Below are 17,328 nucleotides of genomic sequence, written 5' to 3'. Positions count from 1 at the left end.
ATGTGGCTAATAAATAATACCTTTTGGGAATATTTTTGGTGCTCATGAGGAAACAAGGTCATTTAAAAATAGCAAAAAGGTTTCTCTGAGGGTTAGGATTAGGTGTTGGCCTAGGGAAAGTGCATAGAAAATACAGTCTGTACAGTATAAAAACCATTACGTCTATGAAATGTGCCCACAGAAAAATGAAAATCTGTGCATGTGGGTGTGTAGTACAGTGTTTTAGGACTGCAGGTGCTTCCTCTGATAAACAGATAATCTGCCCACAGTCGTGTGTGTGTGGGGGTCTCTTTAATAAAGTGTATATGATGTCATATTGCTTCAGTAAAATAATTGTTTAGTAAGAAAACAAAAAGAAGTGGATACTTGTTTTATGATACATACAGATCTTAAATACTCAGGATAAATGTCAAATTCCAGATTTTTGTGAATAGTATATCTATAAACATGTTGGCCTGTATGCATGTGTACCTTTAAAAACGGACAAAATTGACCCAAGACATGCATGCTTTTACCTTTTGAGAAAACTGACCAAAAAATATTGATGGCTCGCAGGTGTATGCAAGTTGTTGTCCTATCATATTCAGTAGAAAGACAATGTCCACCCCTCTAAAGCCAATTAGCCATTTTACAAACGTGAAAATTACTTGTCAAGTTGTTTAAAGGGATAATTCACCCAAAAATGAACTCGTAAGACCTCTGTTCATCTTCAGAACACAGTTTTAGATGTTTTATATTTAGTCCGAGAGCTTGTTCACCCTTCATTTAAAAACCAACGTACCGTATACTGTCCATGTCCAGAAAGGTAATAAAAACATCACCAACGTAGTCCATGTGACATCAGAGGGTCAGTTAGAATGTGTTGAAGCATCAAAAATACATTTTTGTCCAAAAATAACGACTGTGTATTCAGCATTGTCTGTTGTGAAGCGCATGCGCGAGACTAAAGTCACGTGACTGCAATGACGCGGATGAAGTATGACGCGGCTGACGTGTTATTTGGTGCGCCCCAGCTGGGGTATTTTTGGGGAGGGTTGTGCGCCCGGGCTTTGTTTACAGTCTGAGGGAGACGCACGCTGTAAGTTTGAAGAAAAAGAAAATTTGGAAACATGTCTGAGGGTAACACGTCATCCGCGTCGCTGTAGTCATGTGACTTTAGTCTCGCACATGCGCTTCACAACAGGAGACAATGCTGAATAAAGTCTTATTTTTTGTTATTTTTGGACCAAAATGTATTTTTGATGCTTCAACACATTCTAAATGACCCACTGATGTCACATGGACTACTTTGATGATGTTTTTTCCTTTCTGGACAAGGGTGAACAAGCCCTCGGACTAAATCTAAAACATCTTAAACTTTGTTCCGAAAATGAACGGAGGTCTTACAAGTTTAGAACGACATGAGTGTGAGTCATTAATGACATTATTTTCATTTTTGGGTGAACTATTCCTTTAAACTTGTGAATACATCGTATTTACTTTCTAAATCCAAAAAATGTTTTGTTCACAGCCCGAGCTCTTCGGTAATGCGACTAAGGTCAGGACCTGTGGGAAAAGTAGCTCGCAGGAGAAGTCGAGGTCACTCGGGACGGGGAAACTCCCTGGTGTTCAAGAACCAAAGCTTGAGATCTCAACAACCGTCAGCTGTAACGTGTGTGCAACCAGAAAACAACCAGAATAATGATTGTCAAGATACTCAAACCAGGTACTATATCGTCATTACTTTAGATCAGTGATTTTGAATAGACTTAGTTCATTGTGAAGAGATTTTTGCATATAATGACAGATAAATTGTACATAATATATCCCTTATAAGATAATGTGCAGTCATTCTCACAAAATGAACCCTTTTAGGGTGATACGATGACCGGCTGACTGTAAATTTTCCCTTGCATATATATTTGCTACCTTTAGGCCTTTGATCGCTGTTAAACATAACTCCATAAACATTTGTTCGCTGGCAGCAGTGATAAATCATTTTTTCTTAACATTGTCTCTGCTTGGGGATCAGATTATCCTGACAAGTGCACACATGAGTTTGGTTTTGCAGGTTTTTATGGTCATTAAAGATGGGTTAGCTATAATGATGTGTTAATCTGGAGTATCCCTCACAATAAAAGTGATTTATGCACCAGTGTAGCGTATACATTTTTTATAGTAGGAAAGGATTACAGTTTAAGTGCAGAAACCACTAATAGATAATACTTTAATAAGATGAATATGAGCTTTAGGTCGGGGCTTTTTACAGTACCACTTTAAAGTTGATGTTGTGTGGATTAGTTTGATCCGTCAGGGCTTGCACATATGTTTCTATAAATCTTACATACGGTAGAAACTAAACCATCGTTTTTTTTAACAGTTCCTGTGAACAGAAGTTTACCCGTAATGTGCACTGTGCAAAAGTCTTATGCCGCCACCATCTTTATAGTTTAGCAAAGTTTGGATCACCATCCATATTTATTTTTCCCTGTCTTTATTAAGATACAAATAGGAAATAATACAGGAAATATGTACATTTAATGTAAAAAAAAGGCTTTTTTTGGGTAAAAGTTAGTATTTAGAGTAAACTCTCTTTGCACTAAGCACATCTTGAACTCGTTTGAAGAGACTGAAGTCATTTGATTTGTATTATACATTTTTATTACATATAATTACTTTCTCTGATACCATTTTTATTTTCTAGTACCCTTTTACCTCTCAGCACAAAAATAGACATTTATTACGCCTACTTGCTTTTTGAGTTTTACGGAAAAGTCGTGGGTGTGTCGGAAAGATGATCTCCGGTCAGCTGTGTCAGCAGTCTGTATTTAAATTCAGCACATCTACCCTCAGGCCCCCAGGGATCCCACTTCCACCTGCCCCTATGAAAGAGCTTGACACGAGAGCAGCTATGAAAACAAGCATCTGGCCTTTAAGCTTTTAATATTCATCTTTCTAATGCCTTTGAACTTTTCTTGGAGCACTTGTAGAGATGTCAGTAAAGTAGGTGTTGGTTGATACCACTTTTTCCATATCTGATACGATTTTGATGCCTGAATTGTGAGTATCAGTCGATACTAATCCGATCCTAGTATTTTTCTTGATCCATTTAGAATTGTGTGTACACACAAATATATATACACACACAAAATAAGGAGAATGTCATGTCAAGTGTAAAAAACACATTTAAAATGAGATACAAGTGTTCTTAAAGAGGACATAGCGTGAAAATCTGATTTTTTTCATGTTTAAGTGCTATAATTGGGGTCCCCAGTGCTTCTATCAACCTAGAAAACATAAAAAAGTTCAACCCAGTAACTCTGTTTCGGTAAGCCATTTTTGCAAGCATGTGAAAATTAGGTTGTTTAGAATTCGCCTGTTTTATGAGGTAGGTAGCAAGGCCAATTACAATAATACCGCCCCTTAATTTGCATTATCCAACCACGGCACTGCCGTTTAGTGCATAGATAAAGAGAGTGAGAGAAAATAATTGACAGCACAATTGAGTTTTAATAAAAAAACACCATTATGGCAAGCAGTGTTTGCATTTCATCAGCTCATTTGCATTTAAATGGACAAAACGGCACATTTTTGCTTGTATCTACAAAATGGGAGGTTGTCATGCTATAATAAATTATCTAAAGTGTACTTTAAGCTAAAACTTCACACAAGGGTAATTTAGAAGGTGTCAGCATCAAAATTTTTAAAAAGCCCTTGAATTATATGAACTTACTTTAACCATTATTTTTAGAGGATTTAAAAATATTTCCTATAGAATTATTTACATTTTTTAGATTATCATTATCAAAAATTATCATTTCCGCAACATTATTTACATTACATTAAATATATGCATTTACAAACTCATGTTTCGGTAATGGGAACTAAAAAGTTGTCTAGGTACAAACAAAACAAAATTTTAACTTTTATCTGGAGAGAAAAAATAAGAACTGCTTACCTGGTAGCCATCTTTAGTGTCACAGTCAATTATGTCCCTTCCAACAACTTTTTTATTTTTAACTTTTATCTGGAGAGAAAAAATAAGAACTGCTTACCTGGTAGCCATCTTGAGTGTCACAGTCAATTATGTCCCTTCCAACAAATTTTGTATTTTTTTTAAATGTTAGTTCCTTGAGGGCTTAAACAATGATTGAAAATTGTTGCGGAGGATGGGGAATTTGGTCTTGGACACATTTATATTCCTTATTATTGTCTCTATATTTACCAATGATCACCAAATACCACATGTTTCTTTACTGTAAGTGTTTATAGTATAACATGCACTGAAGCTTTCTATTTTTTAGATTTTTTAATTATAAATATTCCCATGTAAAAGAACCCAAATCCAGTCATGGACATGTTGCGGTAATGAAAATGTTTCTCTTAAATGTGGAAAAAACAACAAAATTGGTTTGTATGATGTCATTTGAAATCATGTGCAAAATAGTACATGAAGAGTTGTTTGTAACTGTCTGCTTCTTATTTTGATAGCATTTACTTTTTATCAATAATGTTTCATGGCACCTCGTAAGTCTAATTTTGCGAGAATTACCCATAAGCACTCTGGGGACACCAGAGACTTATTTTACATCTTGAAAAAATATAATATGACCTCTTTAAATATTTATTAATAATGTCAGTTTTTAAGTGGACATACGACTAAGCAAATAAATAGTCCAAGTACATTTTTACTTAATTGCGCTAAACATGAAAGACTTCAGTGCTGAGTGGCACAATAGCGTTTAAGCACATCCTCGGAGAATGATGCATTTGAATCATTCTGTCTTTTCTTCGCTTCCAGGATAATGTGCTTAAAGCATCTTCTCACGGATTCATCCAGCTGTTTAATGAGACTTTTAAATCGGATGCTAAAAATACGGTTATTGTGTATGTGGTTGTGTCTTGTGTGTCTCCGCAAGCACCACACCATTTCAGTTTTTGTGACCTTAAATATCTTCATATATGCATTTGTTTTTCGCATAGAGCTGTTGAATATTAGGAAGACTTTGAAGAAAGTGTATAAAAACATTTATGATGCTTTTATAATAGTCTGACTTTTCTATATCATAACAGTAAATAACAACCATTAGTAACGCACAGTATCGAATTTGGATCGGCCCTGTTAGTCCGATACCCGATTCAAAGTATTGGATCAGCCCACACCTACAGGAAAGACTCTAAAACTTTCCTTAATCAGGATTTTATCTGTCAAAAGTTGCTCTTCAGTGGTGAAATTTGTTGTTTGTCTTGTGTGGACATTCTGGAAAAACCCTCATAAATCATGCTTTACTTAAATCTAGTAATTTCAGGTTTGTGAGGGTTAAATGTTTGGTTAGGATTACCAGGATAGAAACATCATTAGTCTGGTATGAAAACAATGGACGTCTATGAGATCTCCTCACTAATACAGTGAAAAAAACCTGTCTTTTTTGTTTCGGCTTGAGCCTCTGGGAATTTTAATCCCCAATAATGCAATAAATAAAGTTACTTGCCAGGAACATCTTAATTGCTACTTCATATAAAAGTGGCCTAACCACATTTTTCTATGCTCAGATTCTTAAAGAGTCGTGTGAAGAAAAACAGGTAGGCTGTCATTTAGTTTTAAAGGCGCTTGTGTGTAAACACGCACAAAAATACCACTTGGGTTTAGAGGCGTCATATAAAAAAATACCATTTTCTCATCTTAATCTGCTTCAGTTAGGTTTTTGTTTTGAGAAACTTTATTTATTCTAAACACTTAACTGTCCAGCTGTCTGATCTGCCAAATATCTTATTAGTACCTATAACATTTTATAGGACATTTTATATAGGATACATCCAAACAAAGCAATAGTTCTTATAAAAGTAGTGTACAGAAGCCCGTGTTTTTTCATCCATTGCTGCTGGCTATCTTAATCCTGGCTCTATCAGTGATGTGGTTCTCTCCCAATCACGTGACTGCCAGATATCCCACAGTTGACAGAGCCCAAAGGAAGGGAGACTTATGGGAAAAACCTCTGTCTCTGTGTGCCATGTTTGCGTCATGCTCCGCACGGCTCAGGAGAGACATGTGATCCAGTGCCAGTGTTTGATCTTCTCTGTATCTGGTTTCCAGGGGCTCCCTGGGAGAAAAGATTACAGCATATCTGGCAACCCGTAGGATGTCGTGATAGGGTACATGGGTTTGAATGCTGTACACAGGCTGCTTTGGGGCTGAAGGTCTGTCTGTTTAGGTTTGCGCCAGGCGGCTGGCTAGAAGAGGGATAACCTGTCCTTTGTTGTTCGTTTGGGTACAATAGATTAAAATTGTAATCATCTTGTAATTACTTCAGTCATTGTGTACAGCAGTGGTTCTCAAACTTTTTCAGCGTGCGGCCCCCCTTGTGTACAGTGCATTCCTTCGCGGCCCCCCCAAAGAAAATTTATGACAATTTTGTTCTAAACCATAACATTTTAATTCGATAAAACATATAAGTATACAAAGTAGTGTTTTTGGTTAGTAGCCTTATTTTTTTAGGTTTAATTACACAGAATTCATGATAAATTTATGTATTTTATAAAATATCATAAAACTGGGGCCCCCCTGGCACCATCTTGCGGCCCCCAGTTTGAGAACACTGGTGTACAGTATTTATTCGCTAAGGATAGCTTATAAGATTACATTTCAAATGGTTACATTTTACAATACATACAGTATTTGTTAACATTAGTTAATGCATTAGCTTACAATGAACAATACTTCTACAATATGTATTAATCATAGTTTGTGTTATTTTTAGCATTTTCTATACAATTTTCAAATAAAAAAAGTGGTAACTGTTAACATTAATTAACAATTGTATTGGCAAAGGTAAATAAATGATAGTTAGTTCACGTTAGCTAATGCATTTACTGTACTAATGTTAACAAATACAACCTTATTTAAAAGTACTATCCAGATTACGTTACAGTGCATTGTGGTAGCAACGCCAAGCTTATAGGTTCGATCCCTCCACATTTAAGAAAGACACCAAAGATACCGTGGGATCAAATCCAAGGGAACGATGGGCTGTATGAGCTCCCAGCATAGCAACATAGACCTGGAGTGACTGTTTTACTTATTTATGGATTAGCTCCTGATTTCCCACCATCACCCTTCTGTTAAGCAGGCAGTGGCAGCCCCGGTAGAGCGAGTCATTAGGGAAACATTTCCACCTTTGTCAGAAACCTGATTCCGTGCGAAGTTTTCCGAATGCACGCTCACTCAGTAGTTGTAAATGGAAATTAGAGGAGATTAATACCTTAACTCCATGTCTTTGTTCCAACCAAAGGGAGCTGCCTGGCTGTCTGCATCCTACGAAGATGCCATCGTAATGTCAACATGAAATACAATTTTAAATATAAAATAAATCATGAAATAAGATTTTTAGTGGATAACTTTATGTAGCAACAAAATGCACATTTAAAGGGCACACATTATGGCCTTTTTACAAGATGTAATATAAGTCTGACGTGTGCCCAGAATGTGTGCATTTGAATGTGAAGTTTCAGCTTAAAATACCCCACATATAATGTATTACAGCATGTCTTAAATGCCCCCGTTTGGGTGGGAACAAAAACATGCTGTTTTTATGTCTGTACCTTTAAATGCAAATGAGCTACAGCTCCTCGCTTCCTTACAAACAGACAGTAAGCGCTTTTAAGATAAAATAGATCTGATTCATACAGTTTGAGACTATAGTATCTAGTGGACAGAGAACAACTCGCCGTGAGTGGAAACTACGGTAATGCAGGACTGTAAGTGGGTGGGGCTTTAGCAGTGTGACCTCACATTGATAAGAGAGTAAAAACGGCATGTCTAATAAGACTGCTTTGGTTTAATGAGGATTAAAAAACAAGGAGCGGGTGGATTTTTTACATCGTAGGATGATTGTGTTCATACACTGCCAACACACATTACATCCAAACACCTTGTAAAAGTGAATTTTGCATGATAGGTGCCCTTTAACTCTTTCGCCGCCAGCATTTTTTTTTTAAAGTTGCCAGCCAGCACCAGCATTTTTCATGATTTTCACAAAAGTGTCATGCATTTCAGAAAATGTTCTTCTTTAAATATGTAAACATACAATATATCAAATGAAAGAAAAGACCACCTGCTTTCAAACAAAATTTCATCCTACCTTCATTAGTTCTCTTGTAATCACCTCTCAAATATGGGTAGGTTTCTTCAAAAACACCAAATTTTGAGCAAAAAGATTCAGCGCGATCCTTAAAATATACACTGAGTTCTTACTCTTTGCTACGTACACACCAAACGCAGGGAATCATGTTACTCTCTCTAGATTACTCAATTTTTTTTCAATTAAATTTTATTTATATAGCGCTTTTCACAATTGTTAATTGTTTCAAAGCAGCTATACGTTAATAGATGTAGGAAAAGCATAGAAAAGCAAGCGTAGTAATAATGTAACGTATACAGTAAAGTAGTAGGTAAGCCAAAGGTGGCGGACTCTCCAGGGGACGAAAAAAACCCTAGAAGAAAACCCTCCTGGCTAATCCAGAGGGAAAACTCCTAGGAGGAGAAAAACCCCTGAGAGAGATACATATATATTTATATATATAAATACTATCGGGGTATGTGAACAAGTAAGCGAATTAAATATACTCACGGGATTGAGTATTGTCAACTTGTACGAAGATACGTTTGAGGAGAATAGGGCGTTTTTCGCGGCAAATGTGCCGCCCATATTGCGCCATTCGCATTGCCCCACGCGAGGACACGTCTGATCGCGTCTTTGCATTGACTTTGTATGTAATCTACTCGTGCGCTAAAATGTTGAACTCGCATCTGGTGTGAACCCACCGTAACACGTGAGGCGTTACTTTCCTTGTTGCATAAGTTGTGCTTGGTGAATAATAGCAGCATTGCGGAAAGCCGGAAATACTCGTCATTGGCAGGGAAGCGTTTTCTCATAATTGACGAGTTAATTCTTCAATGGCTTATTCATTTAAATCTACTTTTTAATGTTTATTAATATCTAAAAGTGAGACAAGACTGACATTTGTATTAAGTGAAATGTAAAATAAGCTCCTCTGAGGTTAATGATATTTATAGGTGAGTAAGGGTCTGTGGACTTTGGCTATTCATTTCTACTCTTTAACTCGTGAGAAGAACAAATATTTCCCAACCAAGGGGACGATCTCAACACACACACACATACACAGACCTGTTTGTCCTCCATACGATCAATGTACTGACCTTTCTTACTTGTTAAGGTGCTACTCCACCCCAAGTTTCTCAGATATTGTTTCTCTTTCCGCACCTGCCTGTATCTGTAGCTACAAACAATCTCACTTTCATCCAAGAGCCTTCATCAGTCTTTTACAACAGTCTTTGATGTACAGTAGGTGCTATTACAGGTCTGTGTTTATAAGGAAATTGTATTTTGAAGAGGTTTGTTACATCCTGCACAACTTTCCATCCATTCACGACTGAATTTAAATACAGTAGTTCATAATACGTACATTTGCATGATTTATAAATGAACAGCGTATAATTGGGAAGTGTAATTACACATTATGAATTATGCACATCTCCACCTGATCCCAGGAGAAACAGTGGCTGGCTTTGTCTTTTGAAGTTAATGTGTTCTCGGGTGTACGTGGTCCAACAAAGGCACAAATCCCATTCACTCTTAATGTGACCGCAAGAATACTGAATGAAGTCAAGCCACCTAATAGTAACTTAAGTACGACTAGTAATAATTACTAAAATCATTTGTGCACACACGTGTATTTTCACAGTTCGTTTTTTCCAAACACACTGTCTCGCAGAATTCCTGGAATTCCAGTAGTACGTTTTCTTCTTGCATTACCTTTAAGGGTTTTGTCACTTTGTTTCATCCCGTTCACGTCCGAGTCACACTTGAGTAGCGTTGTGTTGTGCAGGGTCATAGGTCATCATTGCACTTTTGTTAATGAACAAAGGAAATGGATTTGTTCTGTAACACCATCTTCTGCCTAAGTGCTTAAGTTGCCTCTTTGCTAATGCGACTGGCAAGTAAAGCCTCCATATCCTTTTAACCAGCATCTGTTCGGTATATTAAAGACAGTTTGTGTGTTACAGATAGAGTTCTGGCAGATGGTTGGAGGAAAATAATGAACAACGATCAGTGCATCTAACCATAATGTCCTAGTTTTGCCAGAGACTATACTGCTGTCAGATATCATCAAGTGACCTCTGGTGTCACCAGATTTAATACAGTAATACATTATGTAGAATAGTATAATACTTTAAACAGTGTCTTTAAAAGCATAAAGCAAAATTTTACAAATCCACCCCCCACTACAGGATTATCGCACATAGACACAGCTTCAAGTTAGTGTACTTTAAAAAAATGCATGGTTGTTTTAATGCATGGTTGAATCTAAGATATAGACATTATCTAAATTAAACCAGCATTTGGGTTCGTACATATTTTTTTCCTAACTGTGAGTTGAAACAACCCAGCATTTATGCGCTTGGCATCGTCATGTTGTCACCTTCTTACCCTTCCATTGTCTACCACACTGCTCTGTTTCAATGGCACTCGCCAGGCCTCCGCAGCTCAAATGGGTAAATCCAGCATAGCTAAAGTCTTCAGGATAATCTCCTTAAACACAATTGTACGAATGCACGGTGGGTTGTGTGGATTGCGGCAGCTTGTCCATACAGATACACATGCTTTAAATTCTGCATCAGACTGTGCAGCGATCTCAAGGTGCGGAGCTTGAAAGAGACACAGCGTTTTTAATCTGAAAGTACATTTAGTGAAAGAAAACTCATCGCCCTGTTTCAGCACTATTGAACTTGTTGTCTGGACGCAGTGAGGTGGAAACTGATGGGCCCTATTCATAGCGCTGGCTGATGGATTTTGTTATGTTTGTAGTCAGGACAATACTTTAAAAGCTAGGTGTACAGAATGTTTATGAGCAGAAAACGGAGCTGGTAGGGGAGAGCAGGGGCGAAAGTAAAATTTTTCAGAAAAGCGTCAGTTTAAAAGATAATGTTTTAGACAGGGATTTATTTTTGCTGTGGTCAATACAATTTGGAATTTTGAACAAATGTAAAACAACTTCAGTGCAATTTCAACAGGTGTTACTTTTGTCCTGACAGGAACTTTTGACATTTAAACCTGATAAACTTTTGTTTTGAAAAACTCAGAGAAGGCAAACTTCAGGATTTGTTACAGCACTAAATAACCTATAGATTGATCAGTATTGTAATACATGAAACGAGAAAAATGCATTATAAGAAAAAAAATGACAGCTTTAAGAATTTACTTATCGTGGTTGAAAACAGCTTTCTGGACCCACATGCACAAAACGGTGAGGAAATAACGCCATATTTGTCAGCACCAGTGATGGGCAGTAACGCGTTACTGTAATCCGATTACTTTTTTCAAGTAACGAGTAAAGGAAGGGATTACAATTGCAAAAACAGTAACTAGATTACTGTTACTTCCCTGTAAGCAGGCTGCGTTACCGAGTTATTTAACCTTGATTTTGTTTCGTAAGACTGTCTCGTGTCGTGACGCGAGTCGAGTGACAATGACGTTATGAGCGCTGCGCGCCGTCAGTCAGTGTAGTGTTGAAGAGACATGAAGAGACAACATGGAGCTCGAAAGAGAACAAGACTATGCAGCGAGTTTAACCCAGTTAAAGGTGACAAAAACATCAGCGTCCGCTGTACACTCAATTTTATTCCCAACACGTGGGAATACAACTTTTATTTATAGCGAAAAATTCCATCTCAAATCTGAGCAAACAGCTAGCAAGCCGGCACAGGAATGTGAAACTTACTGAAAAAACCCTGAACCCCCATCTGACATGACCGCTGCGGCTCGGTCTCATACATGTTCACGCGAAATCTGATGTAAACAACATACTATATATCTATATTTCATGGATTATACGCATTTGTGGACAAAAATGGTCATTTGATGAATTCTGTTAGACTGTTTTCATGGGTTATTCACACATCTGAAACAGACTGGATTCGCAGAAAGGAATATGCAGAATATGCAGAAAGAATAGAATTAGGCTGAAAGGTCTTAGCCCGGTTGCATAAAGCACCTTAAGTTTTTCCCTTAAGTATGACACTTAAGGGGTAAATTCCCCTTACCTAATAATTTAAGGGTGTTGCATACAGTATAATCCCTTAAATGGTTCTCTTAGGTAAGGGTAATCGTTAAATGTTTCACGACAGCGACCCAGATTTGTTGTTATAAAATACTATTGCTGCCATGGAGATGCAACAGAAAAACTTAATTTTTTGCAACACCCCTAAATTTAAGGGAAACATAAGGGTGAACTTAAGGGAAAATTACACTTAAGGTGCTTAATGCAACCGGGCCCTGTTGCTTTATAATGTAGCAGGTCGTGCATCATGTTTTTGAAAAGTAACTTAGTAAAGTAAATAGTAAAGTAACTAATTACTTTTGAAAATGAGTAATCAGTAAAGTAACGGGATTACTTTCTTGGAGAAGTAATCAGTAACTAATTACTATTTCCAAATAACTTGACCAACACTGGTCAGCACTGTCAAAGGTTGCGTGCTTAAAATGCTGTCACAGTTTGGAATGAAAATGTAATCGGGGCTTTGAGAAAATCGCTTTGTTACTTTCGTCCCCCGTTACTTTCGCCCCAGTTCTTCCCTAATCTTTATGGGTACAAGCATTTTTAATACATTTATTAAGAGCCCTTGCGAAGTTTTTAGCTGCTTGTTTCATTTAGTTTCTTGGAATAAGCAAACGCAACATTTTGTCACGATGTTTTGTTAGTTTTTTTCCTCTACTGTATGTTAGAAAATTTCAGAACCCTCTGTGTGAGAAAGAACAAGTTTTGTTGTCAGTTTTTTTTTTGTATGTAAAAGTATAATCTTTTGAAGTGTCTGTTGCATTTTGTTAAGGTATTTAAAATTATTTTACATAGTATTAACACATTTTAATGACAAGTTCAATTTGTACTATTGTAGTTGAGGTCAAGAAAAATATTCATGATGCTGTTATAAAACTATTTGACAGACTATTAAGACTTAATGACATTTTAATGACAGTTTAATGTAATGGTAACCCATAAAGCTAGGTCATTTCTTAAGATTGCTCATTATTATGTTTATAGCAGATTTCTGAAAAGTTATGATGTATTGGTTTATGTCAAGTTGTCGTCATAAAAATGACATAATGGAACAAATGACACTTAATGACAGTTGTCATAAACTTGCATAAAATCTCCTTCATGTTCATAACACGTGTCATGTATATGTGGCATGTATATAGAAATGTATACAGGCTTGAAACAACTTGAGGGTAAGTAAATGATGAAAATTTCATTTTTTTTGTGAACTATCCCTTTAAGTTCATTGACCGAATTCATTTGAGTGAGTTGAAGTACAAGCTGTTATTCAATGGATATGAACTCCACGGCAGGGCACAGTGATATTTTGAGCGCTCCTGGGAGACATGAGCGAGAAAACACAGGACCGAAGTGCTTTTGTTGCTTGAGGTGAATGGAGCCGAGAACACCTCATGCTTTTAGCGCACAGTTTTGTACAGCAGAAGTTGCAAAGAGTTCTTACTGTGCCTACGTTTTTAACTTTGAGAGGCTACATGCGCGTGATGTGCATTGTTTATTTTTCTTTTTAAGCAAACATTTGCATATTTTATAGAGACTTCTCATCTTATATACAGTAATAGATGTTGTAGTATGTGATTTTATTCATTGTAGCATTTTCATTTAACATTTATAGTTAGTAGTCATTAGTGAAGTTATTCAGAAGTCAACTTTTTTGGTATGTGGTTGTCATCTGAAACAATGTTTGATATTTGATTGATATTTAGTTTTTGAAAGCAGAATTGTTGTGTGAGGAATCACACCTGATTCTGCTTAAAAATGCCAGTTTGGGGTTAGGTTCATATGCACTGTGGTATGTTTTGCAAATGGCATGATGAAAATTCCTCCTAATTTCCGAGAGTGAATTGCTTTGCTGTACGAGTAGAGAGACAAATGCATTTTTCATTGCTGTGTGTGCGTCTGCAGAAATTGCCTTCGGCGAGCTGGTCGCATTCTGTGCGACTTTTGCGACGCATCTTTGACAACCAGACATATTTTAATTGTTAAACCAGAGGAACAAAACCGTGAGTAAAATATTGTTACCAAGCTACAGTAGTAAATAGCCATGGGTAGTTTAACCCACCTCAGTGACGCAAATGCAGTGTAGCATGATGGTTTAGTTTATAGGGCACTTTGAGGCTCATTGGTTGTGGGTTTAAATCCAAAAAAAAAAACATGACCTGGACAGGTCCAGTTAGCATTGCGTTAAATGGACTGTATATACTTTGGTTATTGTGTCATTAAGTCGTTTTTACGGACCAACATCTTAACTATTTTTCTCTGTTTATGAACTAAGGTCTGGACAGTGTCCACCTCTGACGGAGGGAAGCCACATCACATGTCCTACAACAGCAAATCAAGTGCGAGAATCACAACTAATTTAAGACAACTTGGGAAGCTTCAAGGAACAACATGTGCGTACCTCCAAACATCTCAATGATCATGATCACAACACTTCCATTTTGGACTATTAAATCAGGCCCTGTCTTAATAAATATCACTGTTGACTGAAACATACCGACCATGGTCTACAAACATGATGCACTACACACACAGCAATGAATGTGGGTATAGAAATGTAGGATTTTTTATGGATCTTTTGTAATTATGTGTAAACTTTTTTTGTATTTTATTGTAGCATTTAATTAAAGATAAATAAGACACTTTATGGCCTCTTGTCTTTAATTCATGAAGATATTTTGGCGTCTCCGTGACTTCTGTATTGGGTTATTACTGTTACGCTGTATATTTTCTTCATAAATTCACTCTTTGTAAATTCGTATTTTTTAGAGATCATTTTACTTTTCTTTAATCGCTGTTAAAGGGGGTCACACGCCGGATGCGCAGCTCAGCACCGCTTCGAGTCACGTTTAGGACAACTCGGAGGTATCGTACACCGGAAGTGCACATTAAATAGCACGAGCTTAGTCAGAAAGCGTCAACTTCAAAATGCAAAATATTCGTTAGCAGCCAATGTTAATCGCTAACGATTTGGGACAAATATGATGTAATTTAATGTTAAACTATGTGAGTGGCGCTCTGTGGCACGACAGGGATTTGAGCAACTTCCTGAGTCGTAGCTGGGCGGCGCGGACAGGCACCACTTGTCGGCGCCGGTGTGCGTACTGTTTGATTATTTTTTTCTTTTTTATATAGAACGGCGCTGTACGTCCAGTTTGCAACCTCCTTTGGTGAATGTATCGCAGAGTTTGCAATCATTTCGCAACTTTTTATTGTGTTTTTTAATTCATTAACTATTTATATAGTTAAAGCTGTTTCTTCATTTAATTTTCTCTTATATTGAAATGTTTCCTTTGGGGAGGTCAGCAGCCATCTTTGTAATGCCCCTAGGCAGTTGCAAGTCTAAAGTCCTATCAGATATTTCCAAAATGGTGTGCTAAAATCACGATTAAACAACATATTTCTGATCAACAGTTAAATTTGACATTAGCTTTACTAACCTTTGTTTCTTAAGCTCAAATTGCTCTAAAACGCTTTTATTTGATGTCGTTTCGGCTACTGAGCATGCGCACAGCTTGGCAAGTGTCTTTATTGACTGATGATTGTTTTTTTAACTAGAAGGCGGAACTTACGTCACCAGAGCAGCCATAGTGAGCGTTGCATTGCCCCCATGGGAGTGCTTAATCTTGTTATATCCAAAATCTTTAAATGTTTCCAACAAAACTTCTTAATGACATCATCCTTCAGGAAGTGACATCAGAACAAACATCAGTATCAGCAATAGAATTACACGGCTTGTCTTACTGTAAAACATTACATCCTGTTTGATAAAGAAATGTTTGATAAAAAATTTCTTTAGACTACTTCCATCCTGTCAATGTATAAATTAATTTTAGGTTTTATTGGTTAAGTTAAATTTTAATTTCCAAACTGACAGCATGTCGTTAAAGGAAAACAGCATCGTTTTTCCTTATTTTACTATGTTCTTACCTCCATTAGACGAATTAATACATACCTATATTTTTTCAATGCATACACTTAATGTTTGTACAGCGCGTCGTGAATGTGTTAGCATTTAGCCTAGCCCCATTCACTCCTTAGGATCCAAACAGAATGAATTTAGCCACCAAACACTTCCATGTTTTCCCTTTTTAAAGACTGTTACGTGAGTAATTACACGAGTAAGTATGGTGGCACAAAATAAACGTGGCTATTTTTTAAGCGGATAAAAAATGAGAACTTTATTGTTTTGCGGAAGAGACCTCAGAGGCTGTTTACACTTGGCATTAACATGCGTTTTTATCGATCGGATCACAAGTGGACGACGTTAATGCCAGTGGTTGAATGTGTTCAAACAGCGACACGGACCGCCTTTCCTCCGCCCATTTATCTGAGGTACTGAAAACAAGGTGAACAGCGCTATTTTTATCCTTTCATTGATAAAACTAAAGCGGCTGATCTCCGCAGTTTCACTTTGCAAGCGTGTGAAAGATGCGCGATCCTATTTCATCAATTGCACTGAAAATTCAAAAAAGCTCTAAAATATACATGTAGAAAACACTGTGCAGCATGTTTACTTACAACACAAGCAGTTGACTCTGACATAATATTAGTTTGCGTCCATATAAACTCATAATTACTGCATTTAAATGACAGCAGAGAGACTCGCCCCCAGTTTCCACAGACCGCCCCCTCACAGTATTCAGGACAGAAGCGGTCGAAAGTGGACAAAGTGACGGATTTAAATACCAGGTGTAAACGTAATGTGTCTCTCTCGTCCACTTGTGATCCGATCGATGAAAACACATCTTAATACCAAGTGTAAACAGCCCCTTAATTTGCAGCCCTTCGACCTTTACTTACTAAATTAAGTTTAAAGTTACTGCATAACAGGCATGATTTTGGTCCAGATATACCAAGATGCACTCCATCTGGAATCGTGTGTGTATTCAAAACACATCTCATTAAATATTAAGAATCTGTTATTTAGATAACACCACAGTCAAAACTAGTCAAGTTGTAAAACACTAAAATCCAATGAAATTTCCATAAAACACAACAGATGGTATTGTGGTTTTCCCTTTAACCCACAGGTGTAACCACTGTGGTTCTTAAGAACATCTTTGGTATGAAGTTAGTTGTATAGTAACAGTTCAGTGTCAGCACATACAGTACATAACAAAAACAGACCTTTCACAAGAGTGTGTTTGGCTTTTTGTGGGTGTGTCATAAAGTGTGTGAGAGTCACGGTCTGTAATTATCAGAGGTGTAGGTTTC

The 17,328-nt window shown here is 37.0% G+C and overlaps 1 protein-coding gene across 1 annotated transcript in view; it reads left to right on the top strand.

Annotated features, from left to right (window-relative positions):
• The window catches only part of LOC129434226 (uncharacterized), a 51,032-nt gene extending 36,276 nt beyond the window's left edge, over positions 1-14,756 (top strand). Inside the window, exons 14-15 of the mRNA XM_055193139.2 lie at positions 1,511-1,705; positions 14,387-14,756. Coding sequence (XP_055049114.2) covers positions 1,511-1,705; positions 14,387-14,474 — 283 coding nt within the window. The 3' untranslated portion in view covers positions 14,475-14,756. The remainder of the gene's footprint in view (positions 1-1,510; positions 1,706-14,386) is intronic.
• The last annotated feature ends 2,572 nt before the right edge of the window (positions 14,757-17,328 follow it).

The sequence above is a fragment of the Misgurnus anguillicaudatus genome, chromosome 6 (genome assembly GCF_027580225.2).
Source record: "Misgurnus anguillicaudatus chromosome 6, ASM2758022v2, whole genome shotgun sequence".
Classification (NCBI taxonomy): Eukaryota; Metazoa; Chordata; class Actinopteri; order Cypriniformes; family Cobitidae; genus Misgurnus; species Misgurnus anguillicaudatus.
Note: the sequence above shows the minus strand (reverse complement) of the source record. Positions and strands in the feature narration are given on the sequence as shown.